Source organism: Stegodyphus dumicola, chromosome 6 (genome assembly GCF_044657685.1).
Source record: "Stegodyphus dumicola isolate Sdum_Otavi_A_Nest chromosome 6, ASM4465768v1".
Taxonomy (NCBI): Eukaryota; Metazoa; Arthropoda; class Arachnida; order Araneae; family Eresidae; genus Stegodyphus; species Stegodyphus dumicola.
In genome coordinates, this window is record NC_140773.1 from 18,598,547 (window position 1) to 18,621,822 (window position 23,276).

General features: G+C 36.0%; 2 protein-coding genes and 1 pseudogene across 5 annotated transcripts in view; 2 read left to right on the forward strand and 1 right to left on the reverse strand.

The window, feature by feature from the left end:
- Positions 1-15,899, forward strand: part of LOC118194774 (beta-alanine transporter-like) — a 31,963-nt gene extending 16,064 nt beyond the window's left edge. For both annotated transcript variants that reach the window (XM_035365977.2, XM_085818159.1), the window contains 4 exons: positions 101-306; positions 2,804-2,985; positions 11,750-11,913; positions 15,673-15,899. In XM_035365977.2, the coding sequence (XP_035221868.2) occupies positions 101-306; positions 2,804-2,985; positions 11,750-11,913; positions 15,673-15,730 (610 nt within the window). In that variant the 3' untranslated portion in view covers positions 15,731-15,899. The remainder of the gene's footprint in view (positions 1-100; positions 307-2,803; positions 2,986-11,749; positions 11,914-15,672) is intronic.
- A 2,126-nt stretch (positions 15,900-18,025) lies between these two features.
- Positions 18,026-18,104, reverse strand: LOC146996678 (U6atac minor spliceosomal RNA; annotated as a pseudogene).
- Positions 18,105-22,348: 4,244 nt separating this feature from the next.
- Positions 22,349-23,276, forward strand: part of LOC118190238 (organic cation transporter 1-like) — a 35,054-nt gene continuing 34,126 nt past the window's right edge. Inside the window, exon 1 of one of the 3 annotated variants that reach the window (XM_085818161.1) lies at positions 22,349-23,223. The gene's annotated coding sequence lies outside the window, so the exon portion shown is untranslated. The remainder of the gene's footprint in view (positions 23,224-23,276) is intronic. The other 2 variants (XM_085818160.1, XM_085818162.1) reach the window with 2 other exon arrangements.

The window sequence follows — 23,276 nt, forward strand, 5'->3', positions numbered from 1 at the left end:
TTAAATTTAGCTGAAATAGCTGCTTATATCTTTTCAGATTGAAAACGAAATATATTCATTTGTGAAAAATTTTATGTTCCAAAGATCTGTTTCATTTCAGGGCGGCAAACTACATGATGTATTATGGTCTCCAGATGAATGTTTATAATTTAAGCGGAAATGAATTTATAAACTTTTTTCTATTATCTCTGATGGAAACACCAGGCAACTTGCTTAGTTGGTTTATTATGGAACGTTATGGAAGGAGATTCACTAATACCGCTGGTTTCATGCTTGCAGCTCTTGTCTGTTTCTCGTGTATGATAGGTAAGATTTTTTTAGTTTTGTAACATTAGAGATAGTTTTAAATCTTATTTTTTAAGTTTATGCAGCTGAGCATTGTATTTAGTAAATCAGGAGTCAAACAACAAAAATTAGCGTTATATTTTCAAAATTTTCACAGGACTAGTTTCGATGGTTTTTACCGAACCAGCACATTTGCATTTTCGGTTTTGCAGCTGAGGATGGTGGTTCGGTAAAAACCATCGAAACTAGTCCTGCCAAAATTTAAAAATATAACGTTGATTTTTGTTGTTTGACTTCTGATTTAGTATATATTCGGCGTGTTATTGTGTCTTAATTGTATTTAATGCTCACTCCAGTATTTTTGGCATCAAAACAAATAATGCAGTTGCTCCTTTAATATATTAAATACAGTAATACTTCTAAACAAAACATACATTTATTCAATTAATTAAAAAAAGGACAGTTTTAATGTTTTCACTTTTTTTTTAAATGAACTCTGTGAACTTTTCATAATCAAAGTCGTTGATTATCTCATTATAACTCTTGCGCTCATTTCTGCTGTTATAAATTCAAGATAATTCAGCTTTGTGTCATTTAAACACGGCTAAACTAAACCTTTACCAATATCAGCTTAAACCCCTCTCTATTGCAGCTATTGATAGTATAATACCAAATAATTCATACCACCAATTAATGCGTTTGGATATGTACCATATAAAACAATACATATCAATATAGGACGCAAATTCCTTCAACGTGGTTAATATTCTTATAAAGATTTTGTTAACTGCTCAATTACCACTGATGTCAACTTGATGTTAACCCTTTCCGGCACGCTACCTTTTTAAAGTCCGACTTTTGATTTAAAAAAAAAAAGTAGGCAGTCTAATTAGGCCTAGAGAAGTACACAAGTAAAATTCTGTGAAGATAGCACTAATCTTTTTAATTCTGTGGGTGTGCCCAAAGGGGCACACTGATTGAATAGAGCTTCGAAAAGAGTGCTGAAACGAGCATTTTTGTCAATGAACTGACCTATGAGATGCGGAGAAACAAAGAATACAGACTCTCAGTTGTCCTAGATAATCGGTTAGCCCGGTCTGGGCACACCTATCGTTCGCCGTTTGATTTTAGGCAAGATTTCAAGGCAAAAATTTAAAACTAATATAGAATAAGGAAATTAGCATAGAGCCAAAAAATAACATAGAAATTTCTTTTCAAGCAATTCCTTTTATACCCTAAAAAATCTGGAAGATTTCTTTGAAAAATGAGAGTCTTAAAAAACTAAACACGGCTAAAATATACGGACTGGTTTGTGTTGAACTGCCATGTACTAGAAATAAAGAAGGTTCAGAGTAACCTATTGTAACCTATAAATCCTTTTTCATTCAATTTTTCTCTGCATACAGAAGGAAATTTTAGGTGTGTCCAGACCGGACACACTGTGCCACAAAGGGTTAAACCATTGATATGAACTTCTAGGTACTAATATCAGATTATGGCTTCATACTGAACCTCCTGTTGTCATTTGTGTTAAAAGTGTGAAGCAAAATTTTCCCATTTAAATTGATCGCGAGTGTTTACCATTTTTTCCATGGTCATAAAGAAATGATACTGTCGCGTTTTTCTTCTCTGAAACCAGTTGTTTCGTTATTTTCTTCCTTCACGTTCGTACGGGGTTCGTAGATTTGGATTTAATAACGAGAGCACTTAATGAAGTATCGAAATACACTTTTAGCCAATATTAATCAGGACAGCTAAAAATTCACGTTTTACAGTCGTCGAAGATGTACTATACACTCACTAAAACAATCAGCTACACAGCCTTCAGGTTATCAGGCTATAACAGTGGAGACAGCTTCACTGCAAAACACCAGAGTACAGCTCCCGACTCTGCTCGGTCGTTCTCGGAACTCCACGTACTCTCGAGACTCTCCACGATACAAGTCGCGATGCACTGGACGACACAGAGCACAGCTCCCGACTCTTCGGTTCAGTCGTTCCCGGAGCCTAACACACCCTCTCGACGATACACTAAACGCTATACATTAAGAGACTCTTCGATGCACTCGCAGGCCGGCTGTCAACTCCATCATCTCCGCACGGACTAACTTAGATGAGACACAGTAACTGACTGCGGACCAGCAGGTTTTATATAGCTTTCGGCTTGTGTTCGAGAACATTCTGGGCTAAACCGGTAAGAATTCGTTCCAGAAGGTTCTCCATCCGTCCATGGTATATCGCCAATTTTGATGCCAAATGTCGCCAAGCGTGGCAACCCTGCCCTCCCTTACCATTTTATGGCAACCTTAATACTGCTTTGCGGGGAAACCATCTTACCGCGCCTGTACATTTCGTAACAATACGTTCATCATATTGAAATGTTCAGATATTTGTCTGTCTGAAGTATGTATTTTATTTATAACTGAATGAAAAATTAAATATCAGTTTCTTTAAATTATGTCCAATTAAAAACTGAAAGAGCAATTGTACGCCTAAATGTAAAATGTTTCTTTCTCAGAATATCCTTACAGCGATGTGGTCATTTCTGTGATTGGCAAGTTTATTGCAGCTGGTACGTATATGACATCTTATCAAAGAAGTTCAGAACTTTGGCCAACTGTTGTCAGGGGTTTTGGAATGAGTGCAAGTATTACAATAGCTACAACACTTTCTCTTGTTTCACCTTATCTAGTATATTTTGTAAGTATTTTCTCTAAAATAATAATTTTATTAAAATGAATAACTCAAAAACAAATGGGAAACATAAATGATAGAACTCTGAAAGTACATTATACATGTTTAATAAAGGCTACTCATTTTATAACTAAATAATTTGGCAAGTCTGGAATATGAAGAATATTTTATGTTATCATTATTTTTACCATTTTATCTTTATTTATCTCATATTTGTCACTTGTTTAAAAAAATGTTCATCCTAAAGAAAGTAATATTCACAATTAAAACAGTTAATTAAACTGACGAAAATTTAAATGTAGATACTTCTTTTATGTAATTAATTACATTATCTATCCCAGGAACTTATATTATGGTAAAAGCTATATATAGGAGGTATTACGTTTGAAATATTTTTGCAGAAATGCGGAAATAACAAAATTATATTCAGTCATATCGATGGCCTTTGGAGGCGGTTCTACAGCTTCATATAAAAATTTCGAACAGTCAACTTAAATGATGTGTTCACTGCTTACTAAACTAAAAACAAATACTTAAATTTGCTGATATATAGCACTATACAAATGTCATTATTTTTACTTCATCGCTCACAGTTGTCCGAGTCAAGTAGGCGGGCACCTAAGTGTTTTGATATTTTATTGCGATTTCTTTAACATTGATTCAGGTACCCTCGGGTGCAATAAAATGTCCTCGTACAGGACAACGACTGACCCTACAGATTATGATGGCATGGAATCGATAGATCCCGGATATCCACAAAATCTCTACCACTGAAGATAACGGACTTTGTGAAATTTTCTAAGCGAAAAGTAAAGAAAATAAAAATTCGATCGCAGAAATAGTTACGAAAAAGCCCAGGAAGTTCAAAGAACTTGGCAAAGCAGGAATTGAACAATGAAAATCAGAAATGGGTAAGCAAGCTTACGATAAATTTCTGAATGAAAATATGGATATTCTATGGGACCCAGAAGAACGGAAGAAAGCGGATGAGGAACTGGAAAAGCTACTTCTTTCCTGCAGCAGTAAAACGCCACCCCAAGCAGCAGACGAAGGTTGGAAATCGCCGAAAAAACGGCAAAAGTAAAGACTTCCTCACCCATGCAAGTGGTACAGGAAAACCGTTTTGACAGACTGAATGAATTGTAGAATGAAGAGGAAAATGTTAACTCAGACGAAACCCCCTCTCTAGTATTCCTACAAGAGAAGATAGACTGGTTAAACAACGAATTAGAAATTAGGAAAATTTGCGTGAATGAAATAGATGCAGAAAACGATCTAAGTGAACGTTAAAACAGTTGATGAGTATAAAAATGTTACTAAAGTGCTACAACTAAGAGCTGTTGCCTTCCACACATACAGACTAGAAGCCGAAAAACCTATAAAAGTAATCCTAAAGAACCTACCGAGCAATATTACTGAAGCAGCAATCCAAGCAGATCTAGAAAGACGAGAAATTTCCCAATTCTGAAAGTAAAGCAGTTCAGCAGAGGAAGCAGACACAACTTTGAAAAACTCCATATGTGGCTCTTGGAACTCAAGAAAAATAAGAATGGCTTTGCTATTCATAACGTCAATAACATGTTCAGTGTTAACATCAGCATCGAAAAGTATAAAATCCGAAGAAACGACCGCAGCAGTGCTTCCGATGTTTACAGTGGGAACACTCGCAGCATCTTTGTGTTAGTGGTTACACAAAGTTGCAAAAGGTTAAGTGTTGCATCAGGTTAAGTGTTGCAAATGCGGCGAGCCGCACCGAATTAACACATGCACACTCAAGAAAAAAGACAAGCCAACATACATTTTCTGCAAAAAAAAGATCATATATGCAGTTACTGTAGTTGTGAAGAATACCGCAAGAAGTTTGAAAAGAAAAGAAACCCAAATAAGCCTGCTGTATTCGCAAGAAAAGTTAAGGACTTCCCCCAACTTGCTTCTGTTACGGAAAAGGAAAAAATGACAGATTGAAGACACGATTTAGCAGTATTCCGAAAGAAATGAATGGCTAAAAGATGAGAAAAATTGAGACTTTCTTAGCTGTATTATTGAACAGCTGGACAGCATACGAAAAGCCAAAACAACGACAGAAAATTTTTCAGCCGGATTTAAGGCAGCGATGTACATGCTAAAATTCGCAGAAACAGAAAACCTTATGCCTGATTTCCCTGCGAAGTGACGCATACCAAGGCTTTACCTCATTTTCCAAAATTCTCCCCTTACAGGTGTTCCTGTTTTCAAGATGCAGCTCTCGGATCAGTACTTGGGTGGGCAACCACTCACGTGACTGGCCTCGACGAATATCATTGGTCAATTAGAGAGGAGGAGCTTCAAACTTTAAATGATTGCTTTACCTTGAGGCCTTGCCACCCCGACATTCTTTCCGCCTGTGGGCGCGGCGATAATGCACCCTTGATTTAAATTAAAAACACAACGATCCGCCTTTGGCCTTCCCTGAGGTATAGGTAAATATTCATTTGTAGTAGACACCTTAAACGAAATTGACGATTCTGATTCTGACTATACAAATGTTCACTTTGCAGATCACATTAGAAAGGTTCAAGTAAGTGCCAGTTGATCCTCATCAGTGTTCTTTCTTCTCAAAAAAGCGTTTTCCACATCTTGATCCGGTTAGTCTCCTTAAATTGCTTGAGTCTTCCAACGAATACTAAGCTTCGCATCTCATGCAAAAGGGAGCTTATATGATAAGATTCATGATATCTCATAATCATAAATCACCCACGTGAGATACGATGAGCGATGTAGCCAGAGAGTCTGGAATTAATGGCCCGCCATAACATACATTACGACAGACGAACATGTCATTTGGGAGGGTAGATCATCTCGAATGAGTATGGTGCCCTTAAGGTATCAACTTTATTCAAATTTAAGACAAAATTATTTGTCAAACTGATACGATATTATGGTAATTAGAAATGCCCAGTAAATCTATGTGTAAATGCAAAGTAAATCTGCGTGTAAGAAACACAACTTTGATTGACATAGATATTATTGTTGTACGTTTGAATTGCTGAAGACGAGTCTACTAAAATAAAATGACTGAACAGACTCGTATTTCTGTTGATATTAATTTACAAAAAATTAAAAGAAAAGAAATTTATAAAAAGGTGAGTGTTGCCTTTAAACCACGCCATACGGTCACGTCTAAACCCCCGAGAACACTTAGTGAATGAAGAGAGGCTTATCTGTTGCCAAAATATGTCAATTTCAGATTTTCATTCAGACGTTAACCTTTTGAAGGCCAAAACGCCTGAGACAGCTTTTCCTTCAAACGACCAAAACCGCCCGAAACGTCCGTGATTGCGAGGTTGTTTTCGTCCCTTTCCCTAAGGTATGCAGTAGCAGGTGCAGTTTTCCCAAAGATATTGTATCACTTTATCGCAGACAGCTTGTACTAAAAGCCTGATGAGAACTTCTTTTTTAGTATAGTAGAAAGTTTTTTTAGTATAAGTAGAAAGTATATCATACGAAATATTCACACCTTCTTCTGAGAACGGAAGGGGACGAGACGGGGGAATGGAAGAGGACAGGCATTTCGTTATTTTAAGCATACAATGCTTTAATATTTAACGCTATTAATAGTTAATAAATTCCGAATTTCTGAAATAATTTACCAACATATTGAGGTTTGAAAAACGTTAAACATTATGAAGATAGCTAACAATAACGCATTTTTTGCAGCCTCATGATTTTAAGCAATAATGTTATCAAACTTCTAAATTAAATAGAAATTTAATTGTTGTATATAAATACACATAGGATAGACTGATAGACCTTTAAAAAAGACAGATTATTAAAAGGAATTTTTCTGCTATCAATCGGAGTGATTTTCTTTCTTTTATTAGCCCAAAGGGAGTGGCATTTTGGCATATTTACACAAGTTACAGTTAACAGGTAAAGCATAACCCACAGCTGTGGCTTTGCCAGGTACAGCTGTGTCTTTGTCTGTGATAGGATCGCTAGAATTCCTCGTCTGCTGTAGTACTTGTTTAGAAGGAAGGATGAGGTTGAGTGGGAAGTGTTTTTGTCTAAGATCTTCTGTTAACGGATAATCCCGGATGTAGTGATCCTCCTGCTTGATTGGCTTCAAACCCCGCATGCGCAGGCCACGTGCTTCCTTTGAAAACTGATATGACAGGCTGGGCATCTTCCGTGGTCGGTACACGGTTGTACAAAAATACTGTCCGATTTAATTTTTCTTAATAATGTTCAGGAAGATCTTAAATATTTAGCTACATGTGTCCTTTCTCTGCCATCTCAGTTGTTATTCTTATAGTATTGTGCTTCGGATTCTATGATTTGTTGTTTCTTCGGAAATCGGAAGACTAAATTCTATTGTTGGCTTGAGCGTCCCTTTCTTGGTTAAAGTGTATGCTCTGTCATTTTCTATAGCTCCTGTTTGCCCCCTTATCTAGATGAGGGTGACCAGGATTTTTTCTTGATGATTATGAGAATCGTTTTCAAACCCGCATGCGCAGGCCACGTGCTTCCTTTGAAAACTGATATGACAGGCTGGGCATTTTCCGTGGTCGGTACACGGTTGTACAAAAATACTGTCCGATTTAATTTTTCTTAATAATGTTCAGGAAGATCTTAAATATTTAGCTACATGTGTCCTTTCTCTGCCATCTCAGTTGTTATTCTTATAGTATTGTGCTTCGGATTCTATGATTTGTTGTTTCTTCGGAAATCGGAAGACTAAATTCTATTGTTGGCTTGAGCGTCCCTTTCTTGGTTAAAGTGTATGCTCTGTCATTTTCTATAGCTCCTGTTTGCCCCCTTATCTAGATGAGGGTGATCAGGTTTTTTTCTTGATGATTATGAGAACCGTTTTATGTGCTTCGATGTCAGGAGTCTTGCGACTTCTTTTCTGGACAGCTTGAAGCAGACACATGTTATCTGTTTAGTAGTACATGTCTTGTTCGTTTGTCTCTTCGGCTCCGAATGTCCCTCTTTTCAGAGCGAAGGATTCTGCTTGAAATTCTGTGGCGTGATCACTTAATTTAAATGTTTCCTTGTGGACTTCTTTATTGCATTTGGGAATAATGAATGTTTCTCCTACCCGTTCATTGATCTTCGATCTGTTCGTGAAAATCTCCCATTTGAACACTTGAGGGAGACATTTTGTCCATTTGATGTGATGTTCCAACGCAAGGGATTAGAATACGTCCTACAGTTGGGTTTCACACATTCACCACCTACGATCAGTTCTCCTTTGAGTCGGGGGTCTTTCCCATATTGCAATAAACGGTGCGTCATTTTCTCATAGATGGCTTTAAGATTTAGTGATATTATCCCAGCCAAGACTTGCAGTGCCGCCATTGGGGTTGCGGGGTAAGCAGTCGTGATTTGTAAGAGTGCAAATCTCTGAATCTGGTTTATTTCTGACATACCCTCACTGTAACTATTATCCATTGACGATACTCGAATAGTCCTAGGAAGCCCCCCGGGTGTCCGGATCCGTTTTCACCTGTCACCTGTAACTGTTATCCAAACAGGACATCCTTAGAAGTTGAATATTTGCTCTATTCCTCTAATGCAAAGCTCTTTAGAACCCCTACCTCTGAGATTTCATGTTGTGCTGAATATGAGATTTAATTTGATAATTACTTTGTTGGTCACCTCCCTGACTTCTGTTAACTGCGGGTCCCATATCAACTTTTTGTCTAATATAAAGCCTTTTGTCTATTATTTCAGAGAACTCTGCCTTCTTAGCGGTCCCAATGCCATTTGATTCGTGGGGGATTAGATTCAATTCTGTCTGCTTTGGGGGAACATTATTCACTGTGACCTTTCGACGCTTGACTTTAGTTTGTACTTGTTGCTCCAGTTCCTTAGAATTTAGAATGCATTTACAGCTTTTCTTTCCATCGATGTTCTCCTGTTCTCTCCCGCAATGATGATTACAAAGTCTTTTGCCTAGGCCTGGGATTTATCTGTATCTTCAAGGTCTAATTTTAACGCGCTCTGCGTTATGATATTCCACAATATGGGTCCTACGTTTTACCCTTCAATCAGGTTATTGAGGTTGCTTGGACACATTAATTTCTTTATTAGTTCCAGCTTTAAGCGTTGGTAACTATAACTTAATAAAGACGGACGCTACATCAAGGGATATTATGCAGGAATATAGGTTCTAATTGCGGTTTTCCAGTAAACTGTTCTGGAAGCAGTTCAATGTATCCACTATGCTTTCCCCTTCGTGAATCCGAACTGAGCAGTCCTGAGCAGATTGTTTGAATATAGATAGTCCGTCAATCTTTGTGGGGATCATTTTGCGAAGAGCTCGCCCATGCCGACAGCAGTCAAAATGGTCTGTAGGCTCCTGCTCCTGCCTTGTTTGGAGGTTTACCTTATTTTTGGAACAAAACTAGTTCCGGCTGCTTCCATTTAGTAGAAAAGCACCCCAAGTCCAAGCATTTATCAAAATTTTAGAAATGAACCATTTGCTCACCTCAGGCTCGGTATTAATTCTATTGTAAGCTTGTATAAGTCCGAGGCTTTGTCCTTTTTTTACTGCTGCTTTTGCTGCTCTTAATTCGTTTTTGCTAATGGAGACATCATTGTCCGTGCCTAGGGGCATGCTAGAGTAGGTTCTCATTCTTGTGTGCTTAGTTGTCTCTTTTTTTGCATCACCCTGCGGCAAATGGTATTTCATTATTTTCTGGATTGCTTGCTCATCGACCCACGAGTTGTCTCTAGGCTCTGCAAAGGTTAGTATTTCAAAGAAAGTTTTACAATAATTAGACCTGAGGTTGGAATGAACTTACAGATTTTAATGCCCCTTGGGTCAGAATAAGGTAGCCCCCATAGTGGGCTTTTCGCGTTAAAATCTCCGTTCATGATTATGGAAATATCTGTGTTTTCTTTGGAGAGCCTTTTCCAGGATGGAGACAATGGGCTCTAGGTCTTGTGATGTTGGACAGTAAGTCTTCACCAACAAGTTCGTTGATCCTTATTCTATTCTTATTACCACGACGGGAGGAATTATTTGTGAGCGAATATTGTCAACGAACGCTCAGCATTTCTATCGCCGATAGTGTAGGATCCTTTATTGTTACTCCCGCTTTGGCGTCATGTGTTTTAAAAAACTTTCTTTATTTTTATGAAATTCTCTACATCTTGTTATTAACGACGTAGGGCTCCTGTCTACATGCTATATTAAGTCTTTTGTCTTCGTTTTCTAGATTATGTTCGTGAGCTCTTGCTATATGCATCCCTTTTTAAAGACTGAAGGTTGTGGGGATCTGTTTATTTTTATTATTAATAGTTATTTTCATTGTGAGTCTTTCCTGAATTCTCTTATTTTCTCAAGCCAGGATGTACATAAAGTTGTGTGAACGAGAGAATTTAAACTGTTCGAGAGAAGAGGTTAGACAAAGCGGGATTTCGTTATTGTGAGCGAACGTTTGTTAATTTCTATCAGTTGTTAATCGTAATAGCAGCAACGCATTCTTGCCATCGTGTTCCTGCCATACGTATCCTGCTGGTGTGGGTTTCTGAGTTAGCCTGTCAGTTTAAAAGGAATTGTTTAGTCAGTCTCGCACTACTATTTGCCTTTAAATTTAGTCTTAAATAATCTTTCAAGTTCTCACTGCAAGTGGTCGATGTTCTTTTAAGTATATAAATCCCTGACATCTGTTAAATATTCGTGCGCAATTATAAAGCCCTTTTGCACCCGTCCCCTAGTTGTGTTCATTTTCAAAGCCTGTTGGAGAATTCGCAAGGAACAACATTTAAGTAGTTCTTGTCACATTTTATGATTGCTAAGCGTGCTACATTTCCAAAAATGCGCCAAAAGAAGGGATAAATTTTCAGCACTCGCTCCTAGACAAAACAATGCAAAAATTTCTAACCTTTTGTGTTATTTTAATTCAAACTATTTTACCCTTGATGCCAACTAAAAAAAAAAAAAAAAAAAAAAAAAAAAATGTAAACATTTACACGCGCTTCCTAATATCTCAGCATCCAAATGTCAGAACCAGATTAAACCGCGAAAGTAGATGAACTTGCTTGAAAACACAGTTAAAACATAGCTTTTGAAAACCACAAAAATCTTCGCCATTTCGCATAAAAATATATTGCAAACAATTTTCCAACTAATTAACTTACGTGAACAGATATAGGTTCACAAGGAAATAAAAATTTTCACTGTATACTGTGTAAAAATTTCAAATCGATAAATCAACAGTTTGTATTTTTAAACTGCAGTTATACTAAAAAAATACTTAAGTGTCATGTCTGTTAATTAAGCTATAAGTAAAATTCGAATAAGTGACTTTTCAAAATAAAGAAACTAACTTAAGCAGATTAATTATTAACAGCCCTAATTAAAAGGTTAAGTTACTTTAGTAAATTAAAGTGCGTAACTGAAATTGAAATAACATTTTCTTTACATAAATTTAACTTCTAATTCTAATTCATATTAATTCAACATCCTGGCCATGAACTTTTATGTGAGAATCTATATTATGCTATTATTGAGACTTATAACAATGCACTTAAAATTATGTTACTAAGAATGAAACAAAGCTTACTAATAAACAGAAGACGTATCCTCCTCTGCCAAGAATGTAAGTTTCATAGAAAATAATAAAACGCGAAATAAGGATTACTTTCATTCTGGCCATTCTGGCCAGTTTCTCTGGGCTAAATCTGAAAGTGGTCAAGCAAATCCAGTTCTAGTAGAGGTAAAACCCAGCTTTGACCGTGACCCTATGCATTTTACAGTCTAAAATTTCCTTTTCATTTTCAGAGCATTTATAACAAATTCATTCCTTTTATGACGATTGGGATTCTCTGCTTATTGGCTGCTGTCGTATCCACACTACTACCGGAAACGTTAAATAAAAACCTGCCTCAGACTATTAATGATGCTAAAGAATTTGGGAAGAATCAAAAATTTTTTGCACTCAACAGGTAACTTACGTTATGTTTCAAATATTAAATTTTTGAAAGAAGTTTATAAATTGAAGAGTTGAAAGTCTTAAAGGTGCTACTTTGGTAGATGGTTAACTGATTTTGGCGATTTTTTTTTGGCGAGTGATACGACTTGTAGTAAACCCATTGTTGGATAACTTATTTATGGTAACCGATACTTCGTTGCCATTTTATTTAAAAACTAATGTGTTCTATTATGCATAAATTCCGTGTTTAAAATAATATTTATGGCTTCTAAATATTAAAAATCAATTTCATTTTGAATTTTTGTTTGATATAAAAATTTTATTGTTTAAGATATTTTATATAATTTTAAATTATATAAAATAATTAATTTAATATTATTAAATTAAATTAATTTAATATCTATTTAATCTAATGTTCTAAACATTATTTATGGCTGTTAAATATTAAAATACAATTTAATTTGGAATTTTTTAAAAATATTTTATTATGTTTGACTATTTAAATAATTTTAATTCTACGCGTAATCTATGCGAAATCAGCTCCCTGATTGGTTACAGAATATTTGTGCATTAACGAGCTCTAATCAGCTCCCTGATTGGTTACTTAATATTGGTGCATTACCGCATCATTTTAAAATTTTATTGGTCATTTCTTCGAATTCCTTAGATTTCATAGCGAACGGATTATGTCCCTTTCAAAGATTAATGTTGTCATTGGTAAGTACCAAGAATTATTGGTATCGGAATAAAAAATTGTTCTTTAAGACCTTGTTTTGGCCAACCTGGCTTTCCTAATCAAAGATTTATTTATAAATTGTTACAAGGATTAGAGGAAATTTATTTTAAATTTTTGGAGAAAACCTCGCTAATTGCTTCTTCAATGAAGTGCGAGAAATGTGGATCACAGATGAAGATCGTTAACGGACCCAATTCTGAGGACGGCCGTATATGGTATTGTCGTCACGGTGGAAGAAATAACTGTTGTAACGGTAAAATAAGTATTAGACAATCCTCTTTTTTTACAAGCAGTAAACTTCTAATGTATTTGTGGCAGTACTGGTGACCCATATCACTATCTGTTTGATGGCTCGCAGGGAATTCACATTTAAAAAGACCAACTGCAATCAATATGAAAGCATGGTTCAAGAACACAATTAAGAATAAGTATGCGCTCAGCCGCATTAGAGACTGCACTGCCATTGCTAAAAGCATTGCTGACAACCTGGAGTGACTACTTTCCTTGGACACCGTGCCATCAGCAGCCTGCTCTGTACATACATTAATTTACTTAATGTCTTGTGTTTTTTTTTTTTTGCTGTTTTTAATTATATTTAATGTATTTAGTCATCTTTACATCTGTACCTGATTTTTATAGCACATCCTTAATATATCTGTATGCCTAACATGTACGATAATAGCAAAAAGCGTCCCGCTTAGTCTCAGCAGTCCCCACCATGCACCTTCTTTCCATGTTCTGGTTCTTATTTCAATGTTCCTCGTTTCGTGGCCAATCCCCGGAGGACACAGTACTAAGCTCTTTATTTATGTTTATTCAGAAATTTATTTGTAATTCCATCTCGACGGAATCCAACAGGCTGAAAAGCACCTAACCCAGTGGGCCAGCTGTTCCGTCGATGGTGAAAAGAAAAGAAAGTAAACTTCTAATTGCTGTCATTTCAGCTCTAGTGTACGAAGCGTTCTTATTTTAAAGTTACTTATTTTAAAGTATTTGAATTTAAGTAATATTTAAGTAATTTAAGATTTAATAATTTAATTCTTTCAAACATTGGTATGATGTTTTTTAATTCGATATTCAATTTAAGTAATATTTTAATCCAATTAAACGTTGACGCAATGTTTTTATAAAGGTGTTTTTATTCTACTTTTTTGCTATATGAAAGTAATAATTTAACCTTACTTTAGTATTTTATACTCCTAGTAAATGTATTTATTTACGTTTGCCTGACATCTTAAAAAAAAACTTTTTCAACCAAAAATAATCCATTATTTATACCGATATCTATTTTTTCTTAAAGTTAAGAATACTTTACTATGCGTAAAATACGTAAAAACAGCGTTTTTCAAGATGGTTGACGATTGTAAAAACCGAGCCAACCATTGCGCCAAAGTAAATCGCCAAAAATCAGTGCAACCGTCTACCGAAGTAGCACCGTTTTAAAGTAGTTGCAAATAATTTATCTCAAAATTGTTTTCGAGATAATTTGTAGGCCAAATAAAATAATTTAATATGACATCTTCTCTTCAACTCCAGGCTTTTCAATATTTGCATATGCATTCATTCTGTATGTAATCTAGATTAAAGTTTACATTTGATATATGCTTAATCTTTATAAAGTTGTGATTGTCCTTCCAGTTATTACAGATAAATATAAATAAGGTCCTGCTCATTGATGGAGGCTAATAAGCCATAAGAACTTTTATAGCAGATTTATTTTATCCCTTTCTGTAGATTTTCAATCATACACGTATAAATTATTTCTTCTTGTAATTTATAGTTTAAAATTCTTAAAAAAGTATATATAAAACAACGAATAAAGTTATATGTAAATGTTGAGATTCATTATGATGAACAATACACGGTACTATATTATTTTAAAGCGCTAAGAATACTGGAAACATAAAGGCAATCGGGCGAACGTATCGTCTCTGGTTTGTAACAACAGAAATTAGGAAGTGAGAGCTTAAAATAAGCTTACTTATTAATCTGTCAATCTCATTTTTATAGAAAAATTAGAAGTGTAATAAAATCAATCTGCTAAGGTTGCAAGAAATTTAGAACGAGACGTTAAAGTCAAATAGAGTAAGAAGTGCAGAGTGGCAATGCCTAAATGAGCATTAACGTGGCCCTGAATATTTGTGACGTAGAATGCGGCTGGCCGAAACTAAAACCGTTAATATTTAATTCTAATCAGCAGGATAGTATTATGACTCTGAGACTTGCTCTTTCAAATGGAGGTTCAAATCCCGGTGAGCGGCTGGCCGCAAAGACGTTTTCTTGGTTTCCCATGAATAACGTGGATACGAGTCTGTCTCCTAAACTATGTCCTCCATGAGATCATCCCTTTCTTCTAGTACATAGTTCTTGCGTTATTTGTCATAATAAGACAAATTAATAATTTATTTGATTAAGACAGCATGGAAGCGCAACAGAAAAACGATAAGAAAGGTTACCAAGAGTTTATAGTATATACCGTCTTACACTTGTACCGGTCTCTACACTTGTCCTACACTTTCGGTGTCAACACTTGTCTACACTTGTCTACACTTGTCTTACACTTGTCTTACACTTGCGTTCCGATCTCATTTGATGAAAGTAGAAATAAAAGAATAGGGAAACTAATGGATTAATTAGCTTAATACTGTATACCATAAATCAGGAGATTAGTAGCAGAATAAACTTGAAGAATTCAAATCACTATTTCATCGTGAGATGGTTGAGTTCGTCATGAAGCTAATGTATTCTGAAAGCTAATTATATGCTATATAACTACATATCTAAAAGCAATAATAATAAAGCACTGGTTCAGATCAAAAATTCACTTTTTAAAATTATCCAAGTTGGTAGATGGATTCGGATATCTCGGCATGCAGAGCAGCCAACCTTAGAACACGAAAGTCTGAACCCAAACAGGATTTGTATATTATCTGTCACATTAATCGTATTAAATGATAAATATTTAAGTGCTTGCTGTAAGTTTTCTTGCAAATTTATTCAGCGTTCTTATAATTCCTTTATTTCGCCTTATTTCAGAAAGAAACCGCAAGTCGGAGAAGAAAAAGAAATGCAAAATTTAACACAGCTGATTTAAGTCTGGAATATATTACAATGGAAAAAAATTGTGTCTTCCTTCTGCTCTAAAAGTTGAAAACATCAAATATTTGACACCGAAAAGAGATACTATTTTCTACCTTAGCTCCCTATTTTTCGACCTACATTTTGTACTCTTTTCATAAGATATAAAACTCAAAAAGTAATGTTTTCAGGTTTCTGAATGGTAGATATTTTCTATGTTAAAGGGAATTATTTTCAACTTATTCAAAATCTCAAGAATCTCATATGTATTTAAACGAATTGAAAATAAAATACAGTTTTAATGTAATTACCATAGGCTTACTCACAACACTTTGCAATCTACAGCTCGTTGATGATCTACAGCATTTTAATTATGCACAGTTAATATTTTCATTTCTGTACCACCTACCCATCTATAAGTACACTGGTTATCATAAATTAAGGAAATACCACAAAAATAGCGATAACTCCCTCAAAAATAAGCCAAACCGAGTAAAATTTGAATATGTTGCCAAGTAAGAGTAGCTGAGTAAAACTCCAATATGCAAATTAGTGGCGCTGCACTCGGAATACGTCCTCTGCGAGGAGCATAAAAGTCCATAATTGAGAGCAAGCCCACATATTTCACTGCTATAGTTATATCAGAAATCTGAGATAGACGATTCGTAACAATGACCTCCAGGCATCATTTGCCTGCAGAACTACGATAGAAAACCATTGAGAAACTAGAGGCAGGACAAAGTCAAACAGAAGTGGCCAGATGGCTAAATGGGAGTCTTTCTATGATTCATAGACTTTGAAGACAATTTCAAATCAAAGATTCGGCTCCTAGGAGGTTCAGCCAAGGACGACCAACTGCTACGACGAGCGCCGATGACCGATATTTGACATTATGTGCACTCAGGAATAGAACCGCTACTCCAACTCTTCTTAGATCCTCCCTTGCTGCAGCCACCGGAAGGTTGGTGTCAACGTCAACTATGCGTAGAAGGCTTCATGAAGATGGTCTGTATGCGAGGCGAACAACCATTTGCGTGAGCTCAAGTCACGCCATAGCAGGGACCGTTTGCAGTGGGCACGACAACATGTCCACTGGACGCCTGAGCAATGGAGGGCTATTCTCTTTACGGATGAGTCCAGGTTTAGTCTAGAACGCGATAGTAGGCGTTATTTGATATGGAGAGAACCTGGAACCCGTTATCATCCGTCAAACATCCGTGAAAGAGATGCATACAGAAGGGGCAGTTTGGAAGTCTGTGTTTGGGGTGGCATCTTTTTGGGTGGACGCACAGACCTCCATATTTTTCCAAGGGGAACCTTGAATGCTCATGTTTATAGAGATAGCATCCTTGATGCTTATGTGCGCCCATATGCCGGGCCAATAGGTGATGCTTTCCTGTTACAGAACGACAATGCAAGACCACACAGAGCTTGCATCGTATATGATTATCTTCAACAGGAAGCAATTATGCGCATAGAGTGGCCAGCTTGATCCACGGACTTGAATCCTATCGAGCACGTTCGGGATGCTTTAGGGAGACGTCTAACTGCTCTCAATCCGCCTCCTTATACCCTTGCCGAGCTTGCAACTGATTTGCAAAAGCAATAGCTCTCGCTTCCTGTGGAACTGATAGATCGCATAATTGAAAGCATCACACATCGCTGAATTTGCTGTATTGCTTCTAGAGACGATTATATTCCATATTGAAGGTTCTTTTACTCTAACAAACTGACATCTTCGATTTGTTCATTTTATACATGTCCTAATTTCTATACTACCATAATTGTCTGGTAATTTCTTTTTATGTCATTTGATACCTTACTATGTGTTGTATATTGTGGGTAAGTTTCATAAAATTCTACATGTAACTTTTTCAGTAATCGTGATTTTTCCTTAATTTATGATAACCAGTGTATTTATGTTAATTAACCAGTTATTATGATTTCAATATCTACTAAATTTTTTTTTCTGTAGTCCACACCAGAATGCGAATTAATTATTGTGTATTTAGGCTGAGGGTTTAATATAAACGAATTGGTTTAGCTAATGTGAAATTGTTATATTTTTCTGTATAATGTAATATGAAAATATAAAGAGATGGTAATCTGCTGAAAAAACAAGAATACAGGGGCAAGTCTATTAACATTGAGTAAAATGGCTATATCGCTAAATTAGTGAGACATTGGAAAGCTCGTAACGGTTTTGACGACTAATATTTCTCGCCAAATTTGGTTATGAATCTTCAGAATTCGCCAAACCTGGTGACATTTTGGTCTTGTACTGTATCTCTGTAATAGATATTGTAACTGCATAAATGTAATTGGTCACTACATATCTGTAACCATCCTTGTCAAGGGGAGTGCTAACCTTATCTTCTTTTATATATCTGTAACCTTATCAGGCCCTCATATGTCTTCCAGTAATTTTGAGAAGCAGAAAGTACTTGAAATACCTTAGCGGCCGGGTGAAAATTATATAAGCCTGGACAGAGCATCTGCCCTCAGCTGTTGTTGTTAGCTAATAGCTCAGCGAGAGTTCAGAATACTGAGGTATCTCCGAGTTAGCTTTGCTCTTTAGATGAGTTTTGCATTGCGTTGTGTTTAACATTCTTAGTAGTTTGAAGTGTAACTACTATTAATTCTGTGATACTTTGAACTAACTCTGTGATACTGTGAACACCTATACGAGTATTCCTGTGAAAAGTTCCAGAATTCTGAAGTGCTTCTTTTGATAAAAGAAATTTCATCAAACTCTCATCGGGCCTGTGTGCATTCAGTCTATTACGAAACCGTACGTACGCAAGAATATTTACAGCTTCTGGCAGCCCAGTGTTGCTGTTACTTACTATCCCGCCAGCTCTCCCTATATTTATTTCCTAATTTAGCATCTTGCTAGAAGTTTAAAATACGCGTCGTTTACTATGATGGGCCAGCTCGAGGATTGTATTTCATTTGTAATCTCAGACTACGTTACCTACATTGAAGTTTAACTTTATGCTAATTTAAATGCTCGCAAGAAGTGGAGGTTTATCTGACGCAATAACAATGCGGTATACTACACTGACATACTACACTGGCATACTATACTACACAGACTACTGGTATACTACACTGATATTTATCTGACGCAATAACAGAGGTAAATAAATAATTTGATGTGGACGCCACATGACTTTCTGGTACGGCCTATTAAATTACAGACATACTTTGCTGCACTTCGTTTACAATTACTTCCTCGAATTATCCAATCTTAATTAAGTGATCCCTTGAGGCATATTGCGAAAGATATCAAAAACTGTAAATTTTGAAGTTAAACATCCCGGTGAACTTCTCGTACGGGAGTCAAATTTCTAATAATTTTATTTTTTGATAGCGAGTACAAAACTTTCCCAAGTATAAATATAAGAACCGGGAGATCGCATTAAAAGTTATATTTCTTTACTTAACGAAATTTAATTTTTTTAAGATTTACCATTGACAATATATGAATATTTTTGCCATTTAAAGCACTTCTGTAACTGGAAGTATATGACTACGACCAAGGATTGCGAAAATAAAGGTCGGGTAAGGACTTTTAAGCTAGATGAGGGATTTCAGCTCGAACCATGCGCAGAGAATAGGAATAGATACTCAGGTGCCTGTGAGAGAACTGCTCTTTCAGCACCGGAATGCAAGAATTTGTTTCCAGTGTGGTGTCGGGAAAGAAGGCACTGGACATCTGAGGATTGGAAACGGGTAATGTGGTTGGATGAATCACGCTATACCTTATTTTGCACTGATGGAAGAAGTCGAATTTGGTGAGAACCCCATGAAGCCATGAAGCCATCTTGCCTTACTCGCACTGAGCAAGGGTCTGGCGGGAGTATCATGAAATGGTGCGTGTTCTGCTGGTATGCTGCCCTGGTGTTCCTGGAGATTAAACGAACAGCCATGGTAATACCTAGATATACTGTCAGATCAAATGCCCCCTGCCATGTTGCATTTTTACCCTAAAGGCTACAGATACTTCATGGACGATAATGCAACAATACATCGGGCCAGAAGTGTTCAAAATTGGTTCGCTGAACATAAGTCTGACTTCCAACACACTCCCTGGTCACCGCATAGCCCGGATCGTAATCTCATAGAAAATGTGTAGGATGTGGTGGAAAGATGCATCCGACATCACTCTCCTCTTCCATCTAATTTACAACATCTAAAAAGTTGCATAACCTATGCATGGTATTCCCCAGATGTAAATGCGCTCCGGAAGCATGTAGACGCGATGCCCAAACGAATCAGAATACTTATCCGTGCAAAATGAGGCCCAATAACTTATTGATTGTACCAGTGGTGCCCGAACTAAAAGTGGTCAATAATAATTGAACTGCTACCTTCGACGGAAAAGGTTCCGTAATGTCCACCCTCGAGCAATTGGAACTACTTTTTACATTTCAGAACAGCACAAAAACTATTGACTCTAATAACGGCGCCCGAAATAAAAGGCATTGATAATAATTCGGTTACTATTTTAGATGGAAAAGGTTCCGTGATGTCCTCCGTTTATCAGTTGGAACCACATTTTACATTTCAGGCTAGCAAAAAAACAACTTATTCACTCTAACTGTGGCGCCTGAACTAAAAGCTGGTGGATAATATTTGGGCTATTACCTTACACCGAAAAGGTTCCGTAATTTCCTCCCTGGAGCAGTTGAAACTACATTTTACATATCACGCTAGCAAAAAAACCTATTCACTCTAACAGTGGCGCCCGAACTAAGAGCTGGTGATAATAATTCCGCCACTAACATAGACGGAAAAGGTTCCGTGATGGTCTCCCTGGAGGAATTGGAACTACATTTTACATTTGCGAACAACAACAACAAAAAAAAAAAAAAGCAATTGATTGTAACAGTGGCGCCCGAGCTAAGAGGTGGTGGATAATAATTAGGCTGCTAGCTTAGACGGAAAAGGTTCCGTGATGTCTTCCCTGGTGCAGTTAGAACTACATTTTACATTTCAGAACAGAAAAAAAAAAAAAAAAAAAGCTGAGTTTTTTACCCGAATGTTTTTTACCCGAATTTTTTACCGAATTACAAATGAATTCACAGCCCAACAGCAGCAGATAGGGTCGAATTTTTAGAATCCTGCTTCTCTAACAAAAGGCGCTTCGAGATCAGATATTTTAACTACATGGGAAACATTTCCATAGTGCATTATTACTTTTACTGTAATTTATTATTATATACTGTTACTTATATAATATACAGCTGCGCAAGTCCGGAAGCCAGGAAGAACCTGTCGGTAATTTAATGAAACCTCTCAAACAATAGTACACACCTGCAAACAACCGGGAAGCCTGGAATATACTAATATTTCAAGCAAACTTGGCAAACGATAACACATACCTTCAAACGGTTCGGAAGAAGAGAAGAGTGCATTAATTATTCAATAAATCCTGATAAACGATAACACGCATCTGCAAACGAAAACAAAACTTACAACTGTGATGTTATTTAACGGTAAAAGACCTGAATATATTTTAAGTGCCACTTTCTCCATCAATTACTATAATTATTATCTGAAAAATGCATATATATATATATGTATGTATGTATGTAATAATAAAATTCCATAGTCAAGAATACACTTAAAATTCGAACTGTATGTTCTTTTCATTTTTAATGGCGACGATCTGTTATTTGAAAGTACGTGGAATTAAATCCACAGCCCCTTAGTCAAGTTCTTTTCCCGCCTTTTCTACACGTACAGTTATAGAATGTTCTGGAAATATTTAAAGCCAACTGGATTGGCTGATGGGGCTGACGTCATTTCATGGAAGCTCCGCCTTTCCAGAGGCTATAAAAGGACTCGCAAAAGAATACCGGGGCTTTTTCTTAAATGTCACGATGCAGTAAACTTCATACAAAAAGTTATTAGTAATTCTTTTTATTTACTCCGGATATCTGATTTTGTAACTGCTATTTCTCCTGAATAATAATAAATGGATCCTGTTTTTTAAACTTATCGTCTGATAATTTAAGCTTCGACGAAAGTTGATACATCACATATATTTGTATATATGTAACATATAAAATACCTACCATTTTAATAATAAATTACAAATAACCTATTAACTCCTTGTTTACATTTGAGCTCTTCTTTCCCAACACCAAATACATTTAAAACAGTTAAAAAAAATTCTTATAATTAAAATTAGAGTTTCTACGCAAAAGCTAGCCATTCGGCCAGGGGGCAGGAAGACAGCTTTTTCGGTGAATAAAACTGAAAGTTTAGTTTTGGTCCCACTCGGCAAAAAGACACTGAAGATGCAGAAACTGAATTCAGTATTCTACTAAGTTTAAAATGTAAACAAATGACGGTTCGTTAGGTTTAATTCGCCACTTAGCAAACTAGTGCATGCAATAGTTGTAGAAAATTATTGATAATTCTACAACTATTGCATGCAGTTTAACCAAAGGCATAAAACATTAAGCGGACCATAAATATCACATAATTCGATCTCCTTTAAAGCAAAAAATGCGCAATTTAGCAACATATAAGAATAAAAAACCTAAGCTCGTCAAGCTAGGTACAGAGTAGGAACATATATACACATAATATATATTTATAAATGATTGGTGGAGTCGATTGCAACGAAAACGAGAGATGCGCAGCTACATGTTATAGCAGTCCCATATACAAAATACTAATGTTTTACAGCTACTTATTCTTGAGATATGCTAGAAACATACATACGTACAGACGTCAAGGAAAAGAAATATCTTCTGAATCCATTTTACAATCCGTTTTGGCAAACACAGACGTTTATTCTTTTCGTACGTACAGATGTCACGCAAAAATATCGTTCAAATGGTTTCAAGAGAGGCTGAAATGAATATTTTTGTTGAAATATGAGAAATACGATGCCCGAAAATTTTCGCGATCACAATACTTCCTTTACTCCGTACAGGTAAGTAAAAAAACGGAGTGTAATTTTGAATTCATTTATTGTATAGTTAAGTAATATCTAGGGAGGTAGGTATGAGTTTTTTCCATAATATACTTTAGAAATTAAAGCTCAAACTATTAATAATTTGGTGAAAACTATTAAAATATTAACATAACAAAATTTAAGATTGACATCTCATATATTTCTTAGTAATTCAAAATAAAGACCGTAATGTATTAGACGTATTAGAAATACATCTGTGCTAAAAGTTTAATATTAAAAAAAGTGTAATATTTCCATGAAGAATTATTCTGCTTCAGAAACCCAAATCTCGTAAGGATGTTTCTGTTCATACACAAAAATTTACTGAACTTAAAACGCGTAACTTTGGTGTGACATCATCCTACACGTAGCCTCAATCCGTGTTTCGGGATTTAAAAATAGTTCCGACAACTCACAGTGATTCCCTTACATCACGAGTCACAATCGAAGAAGTAGCAAAAGGGTTTTCTGCTTTTGGCTTGGAGAGCAATCAAGAAGAAACAATCGACACTAAAATGTGAGGTCTGTTCTTATAGGTAAGCTTTATGCTGTTAATGCACTCAGCTGCAATTTTTTATAGTTAATTATT